Source organism: Lutjanus erythropterus, chromosome 10 (assembly GCF_056507025.1).
Source record: "Lutjanus erythropterus isolate fLutEry1 chromosome 10, fLutEry1.hap2, whole genome shotgun sequence".
Lineage (NCBI taxonomy): Eukaryota > Metazoa > Chordata > Actinopteri > Lutjaniformes > Lutjanidae > Lutjanus > Lutjanus erythropterus.
This window is the reverse complement of record NC_139326.1, coordinates 16,705,292-16,725,975: the sequence shown is the minus strand read 5'-3', so window position 1 is coordinate 16,725,975 and position 20,684 is coordinate 16,705,292. Positions and strand designations below refer to the sequence as shown.

The following is a 20,684-nucleotide window of genomic DNA, read 5'->3' as shown; positions in this document are numbered from 1 at the left end:
CTTTTAGCTTTTAATGTCAAATTGGCTTCAGGTGCACTTATGCAAATTAGCACACACCTGTCAGCAATTGAAGTAATTTCTGGTGGTACTTGAAGGAACAAACAAGAAGCGTGTCCACATATTTAGGAAAGTTTATGGTGACAAAACAAGTGAAACTGTTCAACAAATTTGTTGCCTCTTAACATGTAGATGACTGTGCCAACTATCCTGGACACTGTACAGTGACTTTTTGAATATATTCAGTTGTTTGCCCTAATTCTGTCAAAATGGTGGCAATTACTTGTCCCAAATCACAAATTTCATTTTGGAGAATTGTGGTTACATTACATGCTTTAGACCAGTGTTTTTTGAATTAGAGGGTGCAGAGCCACTGCAGAGTGGAAGAGTGGAACAAAGTTGAATGAATATGATCTATGAAAGGAAAATAAACAAACAAGGGTTTGCTGATTTAATCCTGTGAACATGTCACTAAAATTCAACATTTGAATCATGTTTTTTACCTGTTCCATCCCAAATTACTGTTAATAATTGATCACTGCTTCTGACCAATAGGACAGCCAGTCAACTGTTTTTCATCCATTAGTTCTGTACCGACTACATTTCAACTCAGTCAGTTACTCAGTCTTTCTCTTTGTCTTTTCCTTTCTGCCACAGCACCTCCGGAAGCAGAAACTGCAGGTCTTGATGAAGATAATTATGAAGAACAGAACAATGGCAAGGAGGAAGCCCAAGACATCCAGGCTGTGATACTGGTACCAGGTGAGCTCATGGGCCACGACCCTCAGGTGCTGGGCTCCTTCGTTTCTCATGGTGTACTCAATCCAGAATACAGCCTCATCCAGAGGGTTCATTGGTCTATCGTGGTGGATACTGGACAGCTGCATGGCATTCTCCTTGTACCTGTGAATTTGGATAGATGGGGCTGAAAATGTGGATTCATGTGTTTTGTACCAAAAAGAGGTAATACAAAGGAAAAAATGGGAGATTTTCAGTTTGAGGCCAGTAGATGAGGGGGAAGCCTGTCCAGTGGTTTTGTGATGTCTTTGTGGCCTTGAAACTGTGTGGTGGTAATTCTAACCTCTTTTACATATGCAGTTGATCCTTAAATGTTCAGGGACAATTTCTGCATGTAGTCATGTCTGAATGGCAGCACTAAAGAGTTACAGACATATACACAGTGCAGACTTTGGGGGGAACAGAAAGAGACGAGACAAATATATGCATTGTGTACACTCTGAGCTAACATTTTATCTTACACACTGCTGAAAGTACAGATCTCTGTGAAGATCAAAGAATTTTTAAACATAATAGTTCAGTATAGACTAAGCGTTATAGTGAAAGAGTGGCTTCATTGGTTGTGATGGAAGACTCTCTAGGAAATGGCACTTACAGGTGTTTATTAATTGAAAATTGACATACCTCCCTCTGCCTGTCACTAATCTTGGATCACTACCTTTAACTATAACTAGCTGTCCATGATTACCACCATCTACAAGACTGTCCCTTGTCCTATCTATTTCAGCATGGGCATGGGAAGTGTGAAAAGATGCCAGACTGAAATATTCCTAAATGAAGCTGGATGTGTGAATAGAGAAAATCACTAGTGGTGACTGAAAGATTATCCCAGTAATTTACTGAGCATGTGTGAAAAAGTCTTGTCATACTTTATTAGATAAGGAAATGCCATAAAGGAGCACCAGATAAGGGCTCCCAACCTGTATTATTAATGAGAACTTTCCTTAAACAAAAATGGCAAGAATATACTTGAAACAAACTAAGTACTCAGAAAAAAACATGTGGACTGAGCTGATAGGTACTGTAAAAGAACTTACGATTTGTCATTGATGACAGTGTTGATTGCATCTCTTAGATCCTCAGCATTCATGAAATTCAGGTCAGCGATAATTGCAGCTTTCTTGGCTTTCACATGGACCATGTTGTCTGGCTGGTCAGCGAACATGGGGATGCCCACCATGGGAACACCGTGGTAGATGGCCTCATAAATGCCATTTGTGCCACCATGGGTGACGAAAGCTCTGGTCTTGGGGTGACCTGATAGGGTACCAAAAAATCATCAAACATACATTACTTTCTCCAATCAAGACAGATTGTTAAAGAACATCTTTTAATTTCTGTGTGATGTGACTACTGTAAACATGCACTGACATCATATATACAAGCCCCTACCTTAAGGATTTATGCTGAAGTGCCATTTTGGTGAACCTTTTGTCACTTTTGCTGCAAGTCAGGCATAAGCTGTGTCCCAGTTACATACTACTTAATAAATCTAAGCAGATTTTTAGGAAGTGTAAGTGACATAAAAGCATACTCAAAACAGTCAGTATGTTAACTAATCCTTGAGTGTGCTGTCATTAGATGCTATTGTCCCACAATGTTATGCATAAGGAAAATAACCACAGCTTGAAACTATTAAAACTAATTATTTATGGTACTGAAACAGCTAAAGAAACAGTTCCATTTTTTGGAAAAACATTATCTTTATGTTAGTCAGCAGTGGCATTCCAAAGTTGCAGTTTCAGCGACATCTGATGACATACGTGTTTCATCATTTCCTGCTGGTATTAAACAGGTAAGCAGTTTTTTTTATTAACTGCAAAAAACAGTATACTATAATATTACTATAAGTACATAATATGAATTGAATTGGGACACAGCTATAGTGTGTCCCCTCCCTAGTGTGCTTTGCTTTAATAAGTACTTTTACTTTTACTGATACTTGAAGTGTATAATCATTTTTTTAAATTTTGCTAATGGTTCTGTTCTTTTACTTTAAAATAAAAATTTTGAATGCAGGAGTTTTACTTGTAACAGAGTATTTATAGAGGGTGGTATTAATATTTTTACATAACTTAAAAGATCAGAGTACTTCTTCCATCATTGGAAGAGTGAGTGGGTGAGGATTTCTGTCTCGAAGGTCTGTTCTGTAGGTTTTTTAAAAGTTTCACTTACCCAGCAGGTCATTCTGGGGGATCCAGTCATATGTTCTGGTGTTGGCACCCAGAGTCTTTGGTTTTTCTCCACTGTATCTCCACAGCACCTTTAAACAATGGTTAAACCACTTTTAGGCACTTTTAACACAGTGCTGCTTGTGTCATAATATACTACACAGCAGTACAATTAATAATGAATGCAAAAATAAAGAAAGAAATCCCTTCAGATTTCCTTAAATGGTATATATTTTTTATATCTTTGATGTTTCTCCTTGCCTTATGTCCTGTCCCAATATCCTAAACATTATATTACAGTAACTGCAAATCATGTGATCATGTTTTACTGCTGAACCCTGCAGGAAGGTGTTAGTTTTCAGTGTGGTATGAAAATCAACTTGAGACTTGAACTATACTTCAGATGGGATGCAGATGGGTTGCAAGTAAGGACATCTGACAGTCACTGCTAGCATTAATCTGCTGATAGCGATAGAGATTTCCACTGTAGTTTTTTGCTTGCAACTGCTTTGCCATGTGATGACAATGTACCACTGTGCCATTAAAACTATTCAGGGGACATGTGAGTTAATTCTAGCTGGCACATAGTTGTAGATTGTCCTCTGACCTTCTGTGGGATCTGAGCGAGGGCCGAGGCTATCATATTTGCCTTCTCTGTGGTGATGTTCTTGATGAATGATCCCAAAGTGAAGACCACGATGCCAGCATCTCCAGAACTCTGCACAAACTCCTCCATATCCTGCAAGAAGAGTAACATTTTGTCAAAGCAAACCAGCCAGCAGTTTGGCTTTCCTCTGCATTATAATTGATTATTCTCTTCGTTGTATCAGGGATAGTGTGGGGGTTTAATAAAAGATTAATTGGACTGTGACAGTGGAGACAGCCCTACCTCTGGTAAAGGTTTAGCAGGTTTGCAGTGGATCCCACCGACAAATTTAAAATTAGGGAGGAAAGGACGAGGGAAATCAAAATCCCAGTAGGTTCTCATCAACCAGATGTCTGCTCTACCCATCATCTCACAGGCGCTGGTGGGTTTTCCTGTCAAAAGCAGTGGATGACAGCCGCACATTACAAAGCATTGACAGTGCTTCAGATGAGATTACTGACTTTCAGATGCTATTTAATTAAATATCAAATTGTTGACAAGGGGATATAAAATCATTGTAATAATCCAAAGTAGTTAAAACTTTGGACTTTATGTGGTCCATAAAAATGTGCTGTTATACACAGTGCTTTCTTGTAGCTCAGTTACTCACTTTTGATTTCAGAGTAATATTTATCCAATTCTTTCCAAAAAACATGATCTATCACGATATCCTGCAGTGCGTAGAAGAGGAAGTTCCACAGTCTCTCTGAAAAGTCCATCTTATCAGTTAGTTTGCTCATAGCGCCAGGGACAAAGGAAGGTGGAGCAGGCAGCTGACCACAGTGTCTCTCCCAGTTATGGGCTAGCGAAAAGCGCAGTGAGAAGACTAGGGGGATGCCCAGAATCTCTGCTAGTAAGTCACTGCCAGGGTAGAGGGGGTCAGACAGGAGAAGGTCATATTTTCCCTCCTGTAGCCTCTTCATAATGGTGTCTGACTTCAGCACACCATCTAAATACTTCAAAGAATACTGCAGGTCGACCTTCATCAGGTCCATGTATCTGATGTAAATCTGCAAGTAGCTCATATGATCCATCTCGTACATGGAGAAGTGAAGGAACTCATCCATGAACTTCTCTATGACATCCATTGAGACAGAGACATTGAAGGGTTCATAGTGGAAGTCGGAAGGCTCACTGGTGCTCATGAACATTGACGCGCTTGGGGCCAGAACCGTCACGTGGTGTCCCCTGTCGATCAGCGTCTCCAGTATGGGCTTCATGTTAATCCAGTGGCTGCCTTCAGTGTACCACACCAAGATTTTCCCTCCATTTGCGCTCCATGTCGTACAGAGTATCAGCAGCATGCAGACAGAGAGACGCTGCCCCGGCTTCATAGTGGCGGTTTGTCAGGGGAAAAGTCCGTTGTGGCCTAAAGTACTCCTAGAAAAATAATCATTAACTAAACATAATGAACTCTGGCTTGTGGCTCCTCTTTGTGCTGTGTGACACATTAGATAACGTATGCAGCCAATGCAAGTGGTTAGAGGTAAAAGGTAGTGGCTGTACAATTAATAATCATTATTTAAAAAAAATCTCTAACTTGTACAAGAAATCAGAAAAGACAGATTTCAGATCCCCAGATCCTTAGCAGCATAATGATTTCAACTAAATGGGTTTGGGCATTTGCATAATCTGAGGAAGCTGTGTGTGCATGTGGGCAAAATTTTCTAGGACTGTATTTTGACTGAGAAAAGGTTGATGGAGAGCAAGTATCTTTTCCAGCATGTAGAGATAACTGGTTGTGCTGTTCTATTTGCTGATAACAGGAAAGACAGTGCAGGTGAAATATTCTCACATCAAAAATCGTCATCTCAAACTGCACCCTGAAAAAACAAGTTGATGTTGTTCTCATATCACTAGAGGGCACACTTAACCTGTGCTATAAACTAGGAAGAAGGGCGTCCTTTCTCTGCCGGCTTTGGACTTTTTGCCTTTATTTTATTGTGACAGCTGAAGAGCAGACAAGAAAGGGAGTAGAGAGAGAGACGGGATGACATGCAGCAAAGGGCAGCATTTTTTTTTGCCAAAAAAATACACTTAATAACTTTTTCTGAAATTCTTCATCAAAGAAAATCTTCACTTCATATGTGAGTCTGGGTGGACATGGGTGCAAAAAGCAAATTTCCTGGTTGGTGGCATACAACCATAAGGTGGTAATTCCAGTTTTTAATGTTTTTTAGGAGTATCAGTGTACATAGTTCATGTTTTAAGTTATTCATTGGGATGTCATGATTTCTGTTTGTACTGTTTAATTTAATGTTAAAATAGCTCATGGTATAATATGGCAACAGTGCAGCTGGTGGATCTGCAATAGCCCTTGTGCTGTGGGTGTCCTGCAGAAGCCGTAGTCTGGGCCTCATCCTGACCAGACACCCCCATCTCCTCCTCCACCTGTGCTAGACACCTGCTCGGCCATCTCCGAGGGCTGCATTCATGGAGGGCAGTGGGGTCCTAGTCGGGGTACACAAGACCCATTCTGAACCCTAACCCAAGCGTGGTGCTGCGGCTTTGCTTCACCCTCCACATGCCTTCAGGTATCCAACTCTCCCCTCTTCTCTGGGGTTTCACTGTCTCACTGTCTCTAGGTCGAGGCAGTAAAACTACTTGGTTAGGTTTAGGAAAAGATCATGCTTTTTTCTGCCATGTCGATGTAAATAGCCACATTGGCTATGTCTGTCAAAAAAAAAAAAATCTATAAAACAAGACATTTAGTGCATACCTGCAATATTAGATAATGTCTTTATTTCAGAGATATAGCAAAGAAACACTGCATGAAATAACATAGGGGATCAAGGAATACGTGGAATACTGAATGATCAGATTAATTTATTTTGGATATATAGAAGATAAAAACTCAGGTCACTTTTGACGTATGTTGTACAAGGGGTTAAGGGCACCCGTTAGTGCACAGTTTCATGTTTGGAAACCTAGAAGGCATTTCATCACATTTTCTTGCACACTGGGCCACCACAGAGGCCACTTTATCATGTTTTATTTACAATAGGGGCAACCCAACTCTGAACTGAACACACCAAACTATATTTACACTGACAAATCAAGTGAAACAAATAGTCACTGCTCCTCCTAAAAAATAGAAGTTTCACACAATTACACTTTCTGAATCACAAATTCCAGCCTGAGAGACTGTGATTACATTGCATTCTTTACACCAACAAGTCAGTCAGTTAACTGTTTATTTTTTCACACATCAGTTTTTTACCAGCTACATTTCAACTCAGTCAGTTACTCAGTCTTTCTCTTTGTCTTTTCCTTTCTGCCACAGCACCTCCGGAAGCAGAAACTGCAGGTCTTGATGAAGATAATTATGAAGAACAGAACAATGGCAAAGAGGAAGCCCAAGACATCCAGGCTGTGATACTGGTACCAGGTGAGCTCATGGGCCTGGACCCTCAGGTGCTGGGCTCCTTTGTTTCTCATGGTGAACTCGATCCAGAATACAGCCTCATCCAGAGGGCTCACTGGTCTGTCATGGTGGATACTGGACAGCTGCATGGCATTCTCTTTGTACCTATGAATATGGATATACAGGGGTGAAAATGTGGATTAATGCAGCATGCATTTTTAACTTTTATGCTTAAGTTTCTTTCCCTCACCAAGAGTGGCAATACAAAGGAAAACATTTTTTTTGGTTTCATGTATTGTGACAACTGCATTCTCCAACAGAAAAGCCATTGTATTAGGGGAACAGGCCACTGAGAGGTTTTGTCATCTCTTTGTGACCTTGTAACTCTGTGGAGTTAATTGAACTCTATCATACTGCATAAAACTATGGCTCCTGTATGGCACGTCATCAATCTTGCTTCTGTATAATTAATGTAGAGTCTCCAAAAAGGCAAAATAGAAAGAAAATAATTTTTCAGAAGCATTTGATAGCTTAGAGAGACTAAGGGCAGATAGATAAGAGAACTTACGATTTTTCATTGATGACAGCATTGATTGCATCTCTAAGGTCCTCGGTCTTCATGAAGTTGAAGTCCACGATAGTTGCAACTCCCCTAGCCTTCATATGGATCATGTTTCCTGGCTGGTCAGCGAACATGGGGATGCCCACCATGGGAACACCATGGTAGATGGCTTCATAAATGCCATTTGCGCCACCATGAGTGATGAAAGCTCTGGTCTTGGGGTGACCTGATAGAGGACCAAAAATCCCGAAACTTGTAGTGCATTCAGAAAGTATTCAAACTCCTTTACTTTGTTCGCCTTCTGTTATGTTGCAGCCTTCCGCGGTACAAGAATAAAGTACTTAATATAGTACCAAATAGTGTTTGAATTAATTTTTTTCCGCGACATACACACTACAATTCCTTAATGACAACATGAAAACAGGATTTGGGCGGCAAATTAAACCTGTTAAGTAAGTTTTACTCACCCAGTAAGTCATTCTGAGGGATCCAGTTGTATAATCTGGTGTTGGCCCCCAGAGTCTCTGGTTTTTCTCCACTGTATTTCCAGAGCACCTAAAGTCAACAGCAAAAAAAGTTTACACTTTTCACAACTTATTTAATTTTCTGTCACAATATACTGCATATCAGTACATTTATATATAAATAAAAATGTATCCAACGTATAAGTATAAGTTATTTAAAATCCAATCACTACCCTGTCTATCAAGTCTTCTTAAAATGGTATATATTTGAATTCATACTTTTTGATTTTCTCCTTGCATTAAGCCTTGTCCCAATATCCTGATTCAACCAGAAAAAATACTGTCATTATAACTTTATTATTTATAGTTTATTATTTTCCAACACCAGACGTAAACCTGGAGGTGATCATGGGATCAGTTGTGTGTACACGACTGGACTCATCAGTCTGAAATTTTATTGAGCACTGTATGCTCAAGGAGCTCTCCTTGTTGTGATCGCTCAATTTCTGAAAAAAACTTCCATGTCAAAAATCCTTTGTATAAACTATACCGACTGCTGACTCCTCCATCCTCTTAAACGATAGGGGCTGCAAGTAATCAACAACAGCTAGGCTAAAACCTTCTTACCTCCTAGCAGTGTAGGGGAGTAAATAACATGTAATTAAATTACAAAATAAATGTAACTGTAATCCATTACACTTAAAAAAAAAAAAACTAACCTCGAATGAAACCTAAGCTTCCTTGAACCTATCAACAAGGTCAGTTAAAATAGTTGGTTGTAACTTTTGTAATCTTTAAGTTGATTGATTGCCTATTTTGAGCTAGTTTTAAGTCCCTGCATGTTGATTATTCAACTTCTACTCATATGCTGTGAAAAAAGTCAGCAGACATGTAAAAGTATAATCAATCTACAGTTAACTGGCTAAAACACATAAATCTTGAACAGAATACTCTCATAGCTGTTAAAACTGCTCTCAGGGGTCATTTAAGTTAATGGCAGTTGGTTTGTCCTCTGACCTTTTGTGGGATCTGAGCGAGGGCCGAGGCTATCATATTTGCCTTCTCTGTGGTGATGTTCTTGATGAATGATCCCAAAGTGAAGACCACGATGCCAGCGTCTCCAGAACTCTGCACGAACTCCTCCATATCCTGCAAGAAGAGTAAGATTATGTCAATACAAACCAGCCAGCACTTTATTTTGTTTCCTCTGCAGTTTAATGCAGAAAGAAGATAATTTTTCATTAACTAAACAAAGCTGAACTCCTCTCTGTGTATGGCAGGAATACTGTGGTGGTTTAATAAAAGATTAATAAGCCTTTGATAGTGGAGACAGCTCTACCTCTGGTAAAGGCTTTTCAGGTCTGCAGTGGATCCCACCAACAAATTTGAAGTTAGGGAGGAAAGGACGAGGGAAATCAAAATCCCAGTAGGTTCTCATCAACCAGATGTCTGCTCTACCCATCATCTCACAGGCGCTGGTGGGTTTTCCTGTCAAAAGTAGTGGATGACAGCCGCACATTACAAAGCATCAGCAATGCTTCAGATGAGATGGAGTGCACAGTGCTTCTTGAAGCTGACGTACTCACCTTTGATTTCAGAGTAATATGTATCTAATTCTTTCCAAAAAAAGTTGCCCAGCACGATATCCTGCAGTGCGTAGAAGAGGAAGTTCCACAGTCTCTCTGAAAAGTCCATCTTATCAGTTAGTTTGCTCATAGCGCCAGGGACAAAGGAAGGTGGAGCAGGCAGCTGACCACAGTGTCTCTCCCAGTTATGGGCTAGCGAAAAGCGCAGTGAGAAGACTAGGGGGATGCCCAGAATCTCTGCTAGTAAGTCACTGCCAGGGTAAACGGGGTCAGACAGGAGAAGGTCATATTTTCCCTCCTGTAGCCTCTTCATAATGGTGTCTGACTTCAGCACACCATCTAAATACTTCAAAGAAACCTTCAGGTTGTTTTGCATTATATCAATGAATTTGATGTAAATCTGCAAGTAGCTCATATGATCCATCTCGTACATAGTGAAGCGTAGGAAGTCATCCATGAACTTCTCTATGACATCCACTGAGACAGAGACATTGAAGGGTTCATAGTGGAAGTCGGAAGGCTCACTGGTGCTCATGAACATTGACACGCTTGGGACCAGAACTGTCACGTGGTGTCCCCTGTCGATCAGCGCCTCCAGCACAGGCTTCATGTTAATCCAGTGGCTGCCTTCAGTGTACCACACCAAAATGTTCCCTCCATTTGCGCTCCATGTTGCACAGAGTATCAGCAGCACGCAGACAGAGAGACGCTGCCCCGGCTTCATGATGGCGGTCTGTCAAGGGAAAAGCCGGCTGTGACCTGAAGTGGTCCGAGAAAAATAATCATTAACTAAACTAAGCTGAACTCTGGCTTGTATTTTATCTTTGTGCTGCGTGATACATTGCTATACATCTAAAAGATAAACCAAGCGGTGGGTCAGAGGTAAAAGGTAGTGGCTGTTTGCAAAAGCATAATGATTTCAGCTAAATGGGCCGGGACATAATCTGAGGAAGTTGTGTGAGCATGTGTGTGCCTGTGCAAGAATTTCCTTGCATGCCAGCAAGTGTAGGAAGGCACTTTTCAAAGGTAGTTGTATTTTTTCTCAGCTGATATTTTCAGCCACACAAGCCACCACTTTTTTCCAGACAAAAATATCTCAGAAACTATTAGATGCGTGGAGAGAATATTTGATTTTTGTGATCTTTGACTTCTCCTCCCATGAGTTTAACATTTGTGGTTTTGGGTGAAATATCTTAACAATTTGATGCATTGCTGTAAATTTTGTTAAATTGATGTCAGGATGTCAGATTGTCTTGTCAGGATGAATTATAGTCACTTTGGTGATACCATCATCAGGTCAAATTTTCAATTTGTCCAATACTTTGGTTCCTATCAGCCTCTGTTGTATGTCGTGTTTAATGCTAATTAGAAAATATTGGCGTGCTTAAATAAGATGTTGAACATCTGTGCATCTAAACATCAGCCTGCAAGCATTGTGAGCATGTTAGCATACTGATGTTAGCATTTAGCTCAAAGTACCTCTGTGCCTAAACCCTTGCTATCTGTAGAATGAGGCAGCTGATTTCAGAAACCGGCTGGGGCCAGAGAGGTCAGCTCGGTGTGAATATTCGGGAGGCGGGGGTTGTCGACCATGCCTTTAGGAACCAGTGCAGTTGAGGCTGTGTTGTTCTTGGGAAATGTCACCTCAGACTGTTTGGGTGTCTAAATCTTAACTCTGGGTACTTTGGCCCCCTCATTAACATTGTAGATTCCTTTTGACGCTGGATTCAGGAGCGTCTGGAAAAACAATAAGCATTTGAATATTGAATTCAATGCCCTGTTGAGGGAGTCAGTGCCCATTCAGAGTGGGCAAGTGTGTACTGTGTTGTTCTCAGACCTCCCCTGGAGACATAGAAGGTGTGTGAAAGAAACAAACGATGGGTCTATCAGGGTGTTGTGTACAAAATTGCGTAATCATTGAGCCTGTACTTTTTGCCCTTGTATTTCATTTTTTGGGAACTCAACCATCCGTCTTTCCTTTTACATCCCTGCTGCTTCCTCTCCTTCCGTCCGTCTTCTTCACTCTGTCTTTCCACCACAGGCTAAGGGTTACAGCGTATTGCTTTTTGAAGTAGATATTTGCATAATCAGATTAGGATGCGTGATTGTCAGTGGGCTCCCCCATCAGAGGGTGCTCCAGAGGAGAGAGGGTGCTGTCCAGCGCAACAATGAATGACTCCCCTCCTCTCTCACCCTCCAACCAGCCTGCACCTGCATCCCACCCACCCATCAGGGCTGCAGGTCGGCCGCGACGGCAGTCCTCGCTTGGACTTGCAGCCGTGGAGGGATGAGAGGGAGCGAGAGGAAAGGCGAAGGCGGGGGGGATGGTTCGAGTGCATGACGGGAGTGGGAGGGCAGGGGTTGAGCTGAGATATTTAAACATGCAGAGTGTGAATTGGCTTTAAGGGGATAAAGAGCTCAGGGCCTATCGGTTGGCACCCAACTCCAGAAATTCTTTTTCATGGGCGCCTCAGCCGGGAGAGCGAGGGGCTGCCTGCACTGATCTGGCCCATTGTGATAACAGATTCAGACAGTGTGCTAGACGCTGATAAGGAAATGTGCTCTCAATAGACGATTACCCACATACTTGGGAGAGAATAGTCAATCAGGCAAATATACTTGGTGGAGGGAATGAGAAGCATACAGATTTGTTATTATTTTCAATGCAGGGTTTCATAATCCTGCTGGAAAGTTGAGGTTGGAGTAATGCTCATACTGTGATTGGGTGATTTCTGTAAATAAGGTGTATCAGCAAAATGCATTTCACAGTCTGACAGCAAGTACGCACAAGCTGTCACACGCCTTCCTATCCAGTTTCAAATGATGATTGCATAATTGAACATTAGGGAGTCTGAATTACACCAAAACATTTAACACACTAATAGTTTTTTCTTTTTATAATATTACATCTCATATTACCAGGAAGTCCGGCTATTAATAAGCAGTAGGTAGATTTATTTGGCATTATTTCAGTTCACCATGAAATTGCTCAATTCGCCATGAAATTGCATAAGTGGTAAATACCTCCCAAATTCATGCTGTGGGAGAGACAGACTGCTGCTGTACAGTTGTTTCCACTCTCCCAGCACAATATGATTTATTTGGTATTTTTGCAGGATTACAAAAGAGTCACCTGTCAGTTCCCACGGGCCTCCAGTCAGTGTGTCCAGCTGCCCTCTGCTCCGTTTACACACCATTAGCTAGAGTTTAACGGCCGGGGTGAAAGCGCTCAAAACCAACTCAGTGTTTACTCTTCAGCTCAGTTAGTCGCAGCCTTTTGGCCTGAAAATGGAGACACATTTTCTGCAGTCACAATAGGCGATTGGGCATGTAAATGCCTGACCTCGGCTTAAATGGAAACGGGTGCAAACAAAACTGCTGATATTGAAACTGGAGCTGAAACAAATAGTCCATTGATCAGTTTGTCGGTTGGCAGAAAATCAGCAACTATTTTGATAAGAGATTAAGCACTTAAATAATTTATGAAGCAAAAAATGCCAAATATTTCTCCAATGTGAGGATCTGCAGCTTTTCTCTGTTTATTACTGTAAACTAAATATCTTTCTATTTTAAACTGTTGGTCCAATAAAAGAGATTAGAATGTGCATTTTTCATTATTTTTTGACATTATATAGACTAAATTGATAAATTGAAAAAAAGACATTTTGTCAGTAATGAAAACAGGGATTAATTGGTTGCCCGGATCATTTTTGTTTTATTCTTTTACAAGTAATTTCTTCCTTTATATCAAATAGTTATGACTTCAGTGCTATCAAACCTCCTGTGCAGCAACAAAGTGGCATTTTCCTAAGAAAATTACATCTGCACGTTGGTCAACTGGTCAGTGTTTGACTCCAGGATGACCTCCAACCCTGGGGTCACAAGTTAAGCTGTCGCTCTCAGCGCCTCCCTCTCAGGCCTCTGGTCAGTGGACGGTGAGCAGAGGTCAGCTTTGTGTCCACACGGTCATCTCAAAAGTTGTGGACAAATGTTTCTGGGCTTATTGAGCACGAACAAAGAGGCAACAGCTCTATTCTTAACTTCAGATCAGTTGTGTCAGTGTCAAATAATTTCACAGTGTGCCCCAGTTCCACACTACAAAATGATTGCCCTGGTATACTGTTTTGCAGTTTGTATCCAAAAATCAACATACTAAACACTTAATGCATGCATATCAATCAAACAGAACAGTGTTTTTCGAAGGATTTAATCTTTTTGTTTGTTTGTTCCTGGAGCTGTTTTACCACAATTATTTTTTTTTTTCCGGCTGTGAGCAGCTCCTCCATTTTCTTGTGAATTGCATTGTGGGTGTTTTTACTGTGCATACTGTTTTGAGTAACCTATAGTAATTTTTGTCACTTTTCAGTTGAACAAACTGCAGCTCAAAACATGCTTAAAATTAGAATAATACTCTGAAAGTCAATGTTTCATAGCTCTAAAATGTTTCCTGCCGTAAAAATGTCTTTTGTCCATATGTAATCCGTTTTAGTGAAAAAATTCAAAAAGTGTTTTTTCTTTATTAACAAATCATTTATTAAATAAATAGTTCAAATAAATAACACTGTATATTCACAAGCAAACCAAAATAACTTACAAAAGAGGTATCGGAAGATAATTAGCACACTCTTCACATTAGACAATCAGTTCATAATCTTTGGCTATATGACATGCGTATTTTACAAAACTCATATGAAAACACATTTAAATAAGAAGATATTTGTGTGGTGAAGCATGTAATTACTAAAAGAGGATTGTCAGTTTTGCCGAAATTCCTCAGTACCACGAGTTGGTGATCAACAAATACTGAACGTTGTTGTGTAAAGTGGTGAGAAACAGGAAAAAGTCTTTCTCAGAAATGATTCTTCTGAAGTCACATAACCTTGATAAATGAAAAAAGGTCAGATTTAGTCATCTCAAGAAAAAAAAAACAGCATGTCGATTAAAAAAAAGTGCTCTTGGCTATTTTGAGATGATTGCAGTCGGGAGAATTGGCTGAGCCATTATCTATTCAAATGCTTTGCTGAATCTATCGCTTGAAATGAGAAATTCCTTAATCCCCTCCATTTTCCTCATCGGCAAAAACACCCTCTCATTGCAAAACTAAATTAGTTCCAAGCAGCGGGCGACAAGGAACATTAACATGAAGACATGAAGGGAATATTGTACATCCAGGTTTTTACACTTCCATGCAAAATACAAATTAATTTTCACCCGCAAATAATATTTCAACACTGATCAGCATGGAGGCTGTGCCCATGTATTCAGCCATGTTTGCAGTCCATTGACGCACACACAAGGGTGACAAATGCAGAGACAAAAATGAGTCTTGAGGAAGGACAAGATCAGTTTTTAAACCCAGGAAAAGTATCAGAATGTCCATTCGAGAGTTTCTTTTTCTCGTGTCTGTGGTTCTACCAGGCCTCGGAGCTGTCGCAGCTGGATCCAGGTGAGGGGACTTCTGTGTCGCTGGTCAGGGCCCAGGGATGTGGAGGGGAGTGCAGCTGTTCCATGTTTCCTCTGAGGAAGGTGAGCAGAGCGGTGGGGGAGTGGCTGGCCGGCTGACCGCTCTGGCTCTCCAGCAGCTGCACCAGGAAGTTGATGTAGCGCATGGCCAGGCGCAGGATCTCGTTCTTGCTCAGCTTCTTCTCCGGAGGATGGGTGGGAATGAGCTTGCGGAGCTCGGCGAAGGCAGTATTGACGTTGTGCTGGCGCCAGCGCTCCCTCGTGTTAGTGAACACCTTCCTGGTCATGATGCTGAGTAGAGCTGCAACAGTCAGTCAACAGAAAATTAATCAGCAACTCTTTTGCAAATTGCATGATCACTTCCAGTTCCATAATGTAAAGATTTTATGCTGTTCTTTTTCATACATGACACAGGACAAAACAAGATAACTAGAGATGTTTCTTTGGGCATTTTTCAATTTTTATAGACAAAACGATCAATTAATCAAAATAATCCTAGTGCTGAGGTGACTTAGGTGGTGAGGTCTCTCAGGAGATAAATGTCCACCTTACTGTTGGTATTTGCACTAAAATTACAGCTATTGATAGAAATTATACTAGAATTATTCTGTCGTTTGCTGCTTCTTTCTTCAAAATATAATCCTCATAATTTGCTTATAATAGGAATTCACTTTAAACATAGATTTTGGTCACAGTTTAACCTGCACTTAATTTACAGCATTTATAAACAGTATATACACTTTTGACAGATGCTTTATAACATACTATAATGTAGTTGTAAACAGGTATTTGTCAATAACTCCTCCTGTGGTCATCCCTAAGACATAATTAATGACAATGTAGTAAAACACCTGTGATGATGTTTTCATATGAGAGGTTATAACTGTTTAAATGCTGACAAATTAAGAAATATTTAAATGTACATTACAGCTACATTATAGAGCATTATAAATCATTAATTAATTCTCAAATTATTATTGTGAGCAGATAATTTGATCATTAATGCAAAGTCTGATATGAAAACGCATAATTTATTTACCATTACACTATCACTGCAAGTAAAGACTCCACAACATCCCCTGGCATTTCACACACTGGTTGATTAATTATTTACGTGACCAAAGTGGAGATGTGGCCTTAAGGGAAGGAAAAAAAAATCCTTCACCATATGACAAGTCGCTCACCTGTGTGTGTAGAAATGTGCAGAAAAATCTCAGTTGCAGGTCTGTCCTCCGCAGGTCATCAGTTGTCCAGGAGTGAATGTCCACTCAGTTATGTCTTCTCATGCTCGCTGAGAAAGATCCTTAGGAGTGAGAGGGAAGGAGAGGAGAGAGTGTAAGGGAGGGAGGGATGGGGAACAGAGAGAAAGAGAGTAGGGGTAAGACTGCTGCATGCTCGCATCCCACATTTTATAGCAGGGTGAACCCTATTGTGTGACGTGTGCTGTCGTGGAGCCTCTGTGGCATTGTGTGAAGTGGTGTTAAAACATCAACCCCCCCTCCCCTCTAGCATTTAGAACCAGTGCAGGTGGCTTTATAATAATAATAATAATAATAAACTTTACTTATACAACATCTTTCATACAAATATACAACTCAAAGTGCTTTACAGGAATCCAAAATAAAATAAAATAATTGAAGTAATAAAAATTACAAAGCAAATATAAAAACAAAAAAAAACAAAAAACAAACAAACAGTTAAATTAAAAAGATCAAATTAATTAATAGGAAGATCATAAAAATAATTTGTGAGCAGTTTCTTAAAACTATGGTAGGAATCTTTTTTTGTGGTTCGTTTTAGGAATATTAAGTAAGCCTGCACTAGAAGACCTAAGAGGTTGGAACCACTAGGAGCTTTAAAAACAAGTAAAATAATGTTAAAATCAATGCCCAGTGACACAGCCAGTGTAATGATGCTTAATGTAATGTGATCTCTCTCCCTGGTTCTTGTTGAAACCCTGCCTGCTGAATTTTTTTTTTTCAGCAATCCTGAATAAAGTGCATTACAATAGCTCAGACCAAAAACACAGAAGTAGTAATCTTTTTGGCATCTTCCAGTGTAAGGTAGGATTTAACTCTAGCAATATTTCTTAAGTCATAAAAAACACTTTTTGTAACATTGTTCATGTGCAAATATAAATATTACTCAGAATCAAGACAATCAATAACACTCCAACTTGTTCTGTAGTGCCAGACTTCTAAGTTTGCTAAAAAATATATTTTGTCTTCCAGTTATGTGAATTTCTGCTTTGTCATCATGTAGGAAAATTACTGCAGCCTGGAGAGGCATTTTCATCAGCATAATAACTGATCATTCACATCATGATCACCAATAATTTGACAAAGTAGTAGCATAAATAAACAAAATAATAAAAGACAGTGGCTTGAACCCTGCTGAATATCAGAAAATGCTTTCCAGAGGTGTGGTCACTGAGGCTTACAAAATATCTTCTGCCTGTTACGTATGTGCTATGATTATGATTATACTGTCCATAAATCATCACATTAAATTATTTTCCAGAGGTGTTTCTGCACAACATTTGAAAGGATTCTGGTTCTTTCTTTGCAGCTCCCAACAGCCTTTTAAGTGACTATTTGTGCTGCTTTTATGATTCATTGCTCATTTAATCCTTGAAGGTTCGCTCTAAAGGTGACAAATACATTCCCATTGAAGTGAAACTGAGACGTTCGTCTCTCTGATCCTTCTCTTACTGCTATGGACACTTGTTCCTTTCTGTTTCTCTGACATTAGGCATGGACAACCCACCTTCCCCTCCACCGTGGAAAAGACCTTGATATCACTGGCCGCTCTGCTATTGAGTTCAGGCTGATTGGGCCACAAAAGGTAAAAATACCATATCCAGATTGACAGTTGAACAATATGGGTTTTGTTATGACTATGGTAATCTTGTTGAGCCATTCCAAGGGGCCACACATAAATTACAGAGGAAACAGGGAGAGCACAGCATCCTGACTCACCTCTCTTCCAACCTCTCCTCACTCCTCTCTCTCCCCCTCCTCTGCCTCCCACTTTCAACCTCCGTTCAGATAAAAAAAACAAGTCTAGTTTAACCAATTGTCACTGTTCTTTTTACACCCTTCAAGTGTTGTTTCAAAGACGCAGCCTTCCATAAAAGTCTCTGTGTGGAGTAGGAATTTACATAATCCGATTAGGGGCTGGGATTAGCCCGGGGCCTGGAGAACAGTCCCGATGGGGGCCGTTTTCTGAATCGGCCATTCATGGGCCCTGCTGCACGTCCAAGAGGCTGCACCTGCAAGCCAGGCACCGCCGCTCTCTGGCTCCATCCAGCCTCCACTGCAGGCTGAAGGTCTGCAGTCAGACACACTTGCTGCGGGATGTTTTGGCCGGTTCATCACACCGACAGGGCCAGGTGAAGATTATACCTGATTGGTTGTAATTTATCTGTCAAGCAGGTTGAAGCTGAAGGCAGAGTAGGCAGGACAAGGCATGAAGCCACTTGTGGAATTAATTAGTTTGAATTTAATGTAACATTTGGATATATAAGCACGCTGGGCATATATGACAAAATGAGGTGACTCATAAAGCCAGTTTCATAAGGGCCAGTCTGGCAAAGAGCTTCACTGACAGAAATTACTGCTGTTATTACTGCAATTACACTCTGTGTGTTTATTAGTCTAACATGTGTAGACAATTAAATTACTGGACAGAATTGGTGCTACATCTTTGGATTAGAGCTACATACTCACTGGAATCACCTCAAATGTGAGCATTTACTGTTTTCTGTATATTATTGTCAGATGAATATCTATGACTTCTGGATTGTTAGTCTGACAAAACAAGTAACTAAAAAGAGTGTACCAAACCATCTGAATAAATGTCTTCATTGCTTGAATTATACTGAATATTTTCCCCTATTTTCTGACAGTTTATAGACAAAAACATTAATTGATTTAATTGAAAATGTTATTGGTAGAATAATTAATATTGACACTAATTGTTAGTTGCAGCTTTACCTTAAATTTAGCGTCCACGACTGCAGATTTACACTACTATACATACTGGAAAAATGTATTTGTCCTATCCTGCAGTTCAATAATACATCATGCCATATAACAACAGCACAACTAACAAAATACAGAGAAAATACAATACACTTACCTTTAAGAGAAACACCTTAATAAACCAGAAAGCTTCTGATTAGTTTATTGACCACACTGATGGTCTTTGTTAGCTTGCTCCTGTAAAAAATGATTATTTACTATTCAGGTTATTTCAGTACAGAAGATGTAGTCTTGTCTTGTGTGAGAAGTTATAAGACCAGTTACTGGTTCACCAGTAATTATCAACTGCCCTGATAAATTCTGGATAAATGACAGTGATGAAACATGTTCTGACTGTCTGGCTTCTTTGCTAAAATGTAGACAACCAATAAACAAAAACCTTGATGTGATTCACAGCTGACCAAGCATGACTATTGTGAACGACGGCTGCTTACAAGTTGATGTAGTCGATCAAATGAGTGAAAACACATTCGGGTTTCCCCGCAAGAATGATTTACCAGCAGATTTTATTGTAAAGACGTACAACAAACCGTGGCATATTATAAATAGAGTACATTATATGGTTGCATTAGGAATTAGGAAACTTTAACTTAATATGAGAATAAAATGAGAAAAAAGAAAAGAAGGCACTAAAACAGCAAACTTCCATCAGTAATTTTAAGAATTATAAATAACTAGAAGTAATAAAAAAACAAAAACAAATATAGCACAAAATATATGTTTATATTAAACCTGAATTAAGAAAAATAATTAAAAAAATGCTGCCTATGAAGCTAACTGTTCTGTTTAGGCACATATTGGACGTGTCAATATCAATAAAGACCAATAAAGCTGTGATAGGCCAGTATCCGGCTGATAATATTGGCCAGCTGATAAGACGATGTAAGATTTGGTGGAGAGGATGTCTGATGACTGTGCATGGTGCCTCATTAACATGTTGCAATGTTGGTTATTGTGTCAAAATACTGTTGCTTCTACTGAAACCGTTTTCCTTCAGGGATGCATCATTTGTCCCATCATAAATCAGTGCAGGTTTAAGCAAACAAATGTGCACCTCAGTCCCCTGCTGTTATTGACAGCAGAGAGGAAACACACAGGTGACACAGTTAACTGCTGTCTGTGATTAAAGATAACAGCTCTGTGACCTTTACAGCTGCAGTCAGAGCAGGATCCAAATCTAAACGATGGCTTTGGTTTAAACAGGCTGTTAATTCCCACAATATCTGTCCTTTCCCATTCAGTCCAAGGCTTAAGTACAGTCAGGGGCAATTACTGCACCATTATGCTGCTATTTACCTAACCTTCATATGGGGACTCCTTTAACCACCCTGCCACCGCAGCATTTGTTCCTGTGCCATTAAAAAACAAACCATTTAGTCCATCTCTTTGTTTGTCCACTGCTTGTTAGAAGGCAGAGGCCAGAGAGACAGACAGAGAGAGATGTTAAAAAAAACAAAAAACCTGGTGGGTTATTGATGGTGGCTAGCCAGTGCTGGATACGGCTGTCCAGAGGCAGGGAGGCTCGGAGTCGATGTCCCCGGGGGTCGTCTTTGTCTGGGGATCATTCCTGAGGGAGCTGGCTTCACTCTG

General features: G+C 40.1%; 3 protein-coding genes across 3 annotated transcripts; all 3 read right to left on the bottom strand.

Annotated features, from left to right (window-relative positions):
• Nucleotides 1–117: 117 nt before the first annotated feature.
• Nucleotides 118–4,982, bottom strand: LOC146320226 (UDP-glucuronosyltransferase 2A1-like). The gene is made up of 6 exons (XM_084728418.1): nucleotides 4,223–4,982; nucleotides 3,856–4,004; nucleotides 3,574–3,705; nucleotides 2,971–3,058; nucleotides 1,833–2,052; nucleotides 118–900 (listed from the first exon to the last, which is right to left on the bottom strand). The coding sequence occupies exons 1-6, from the start codon at nucleotides 4,944–4,946 to the stop codon at nucleotides 615–617; spliced, it is 1,599 nt and encodes a 532-aa protein (XP_084584544.1). The 5' UTR covers nucleotides 4,947–4,982; the 3' UTR covers nucleotides 118–614.
• A 1,574-nt stretch (nucleotides 4,983–6,556) lies between these two features.
• Nucleotides 6,557–10,351, bottom strand: LOC146320225 (UDP-glucuronosyltransferase 2A1-like). Its single transcript, XM_084728412.1, has 6 exons — nucleotides 9,589–10,351; nucleotides 9,342–9,490; nucleotides 9,020–9,151; nucleotides 8,006–8,093; nucleotides 7,545–7,764; nucleotides 6,557–7,141 (listed from the first exon to the last, which is right to left on the bottom strand). The coding sequence occupies exons 1-6, from the start codon at nucleotides 10,310–10,312 to the stop codon at nucleotides 6,856–6,858; spliced, it is 1,599 nt and encodes a 532-aa protein (XP_084584538.1). The 5' UTR covers nucleotides 10,313–10,351; the 3' UTR covers nucleotides 6,557–6,855.
• Nucleotides 10,352–14,096: 3,745 nt separating this feature from the next.
• Nucleotides 14,097–16,418, bottom strand: tal2 (T-cell acute lymphocytic leukemia 2). The gene is made up of 2 exons (XM_084728413.1): nucleotides 16,236–16,418; nucleotides 14,097–15,352 (listed from the first exon to the last, which is right to left on the bottom strand). The coding sequence occupies exon 2, from the start codon at nucleotides 15,336–15,338 to the stop codon at nucleotides 15,000–15,002; it is 339 nt and encodes a 112-aa protein (XP_084584539.1). The 5' UTR covers nucleotides 15,339–15,352; nucleotides 16,236–16,418; the 3' UTR covers nucleotides 14,097–14,999.
• Nucleotides 16,419–20,684: the final 4,266 nt, after the last annotated feature.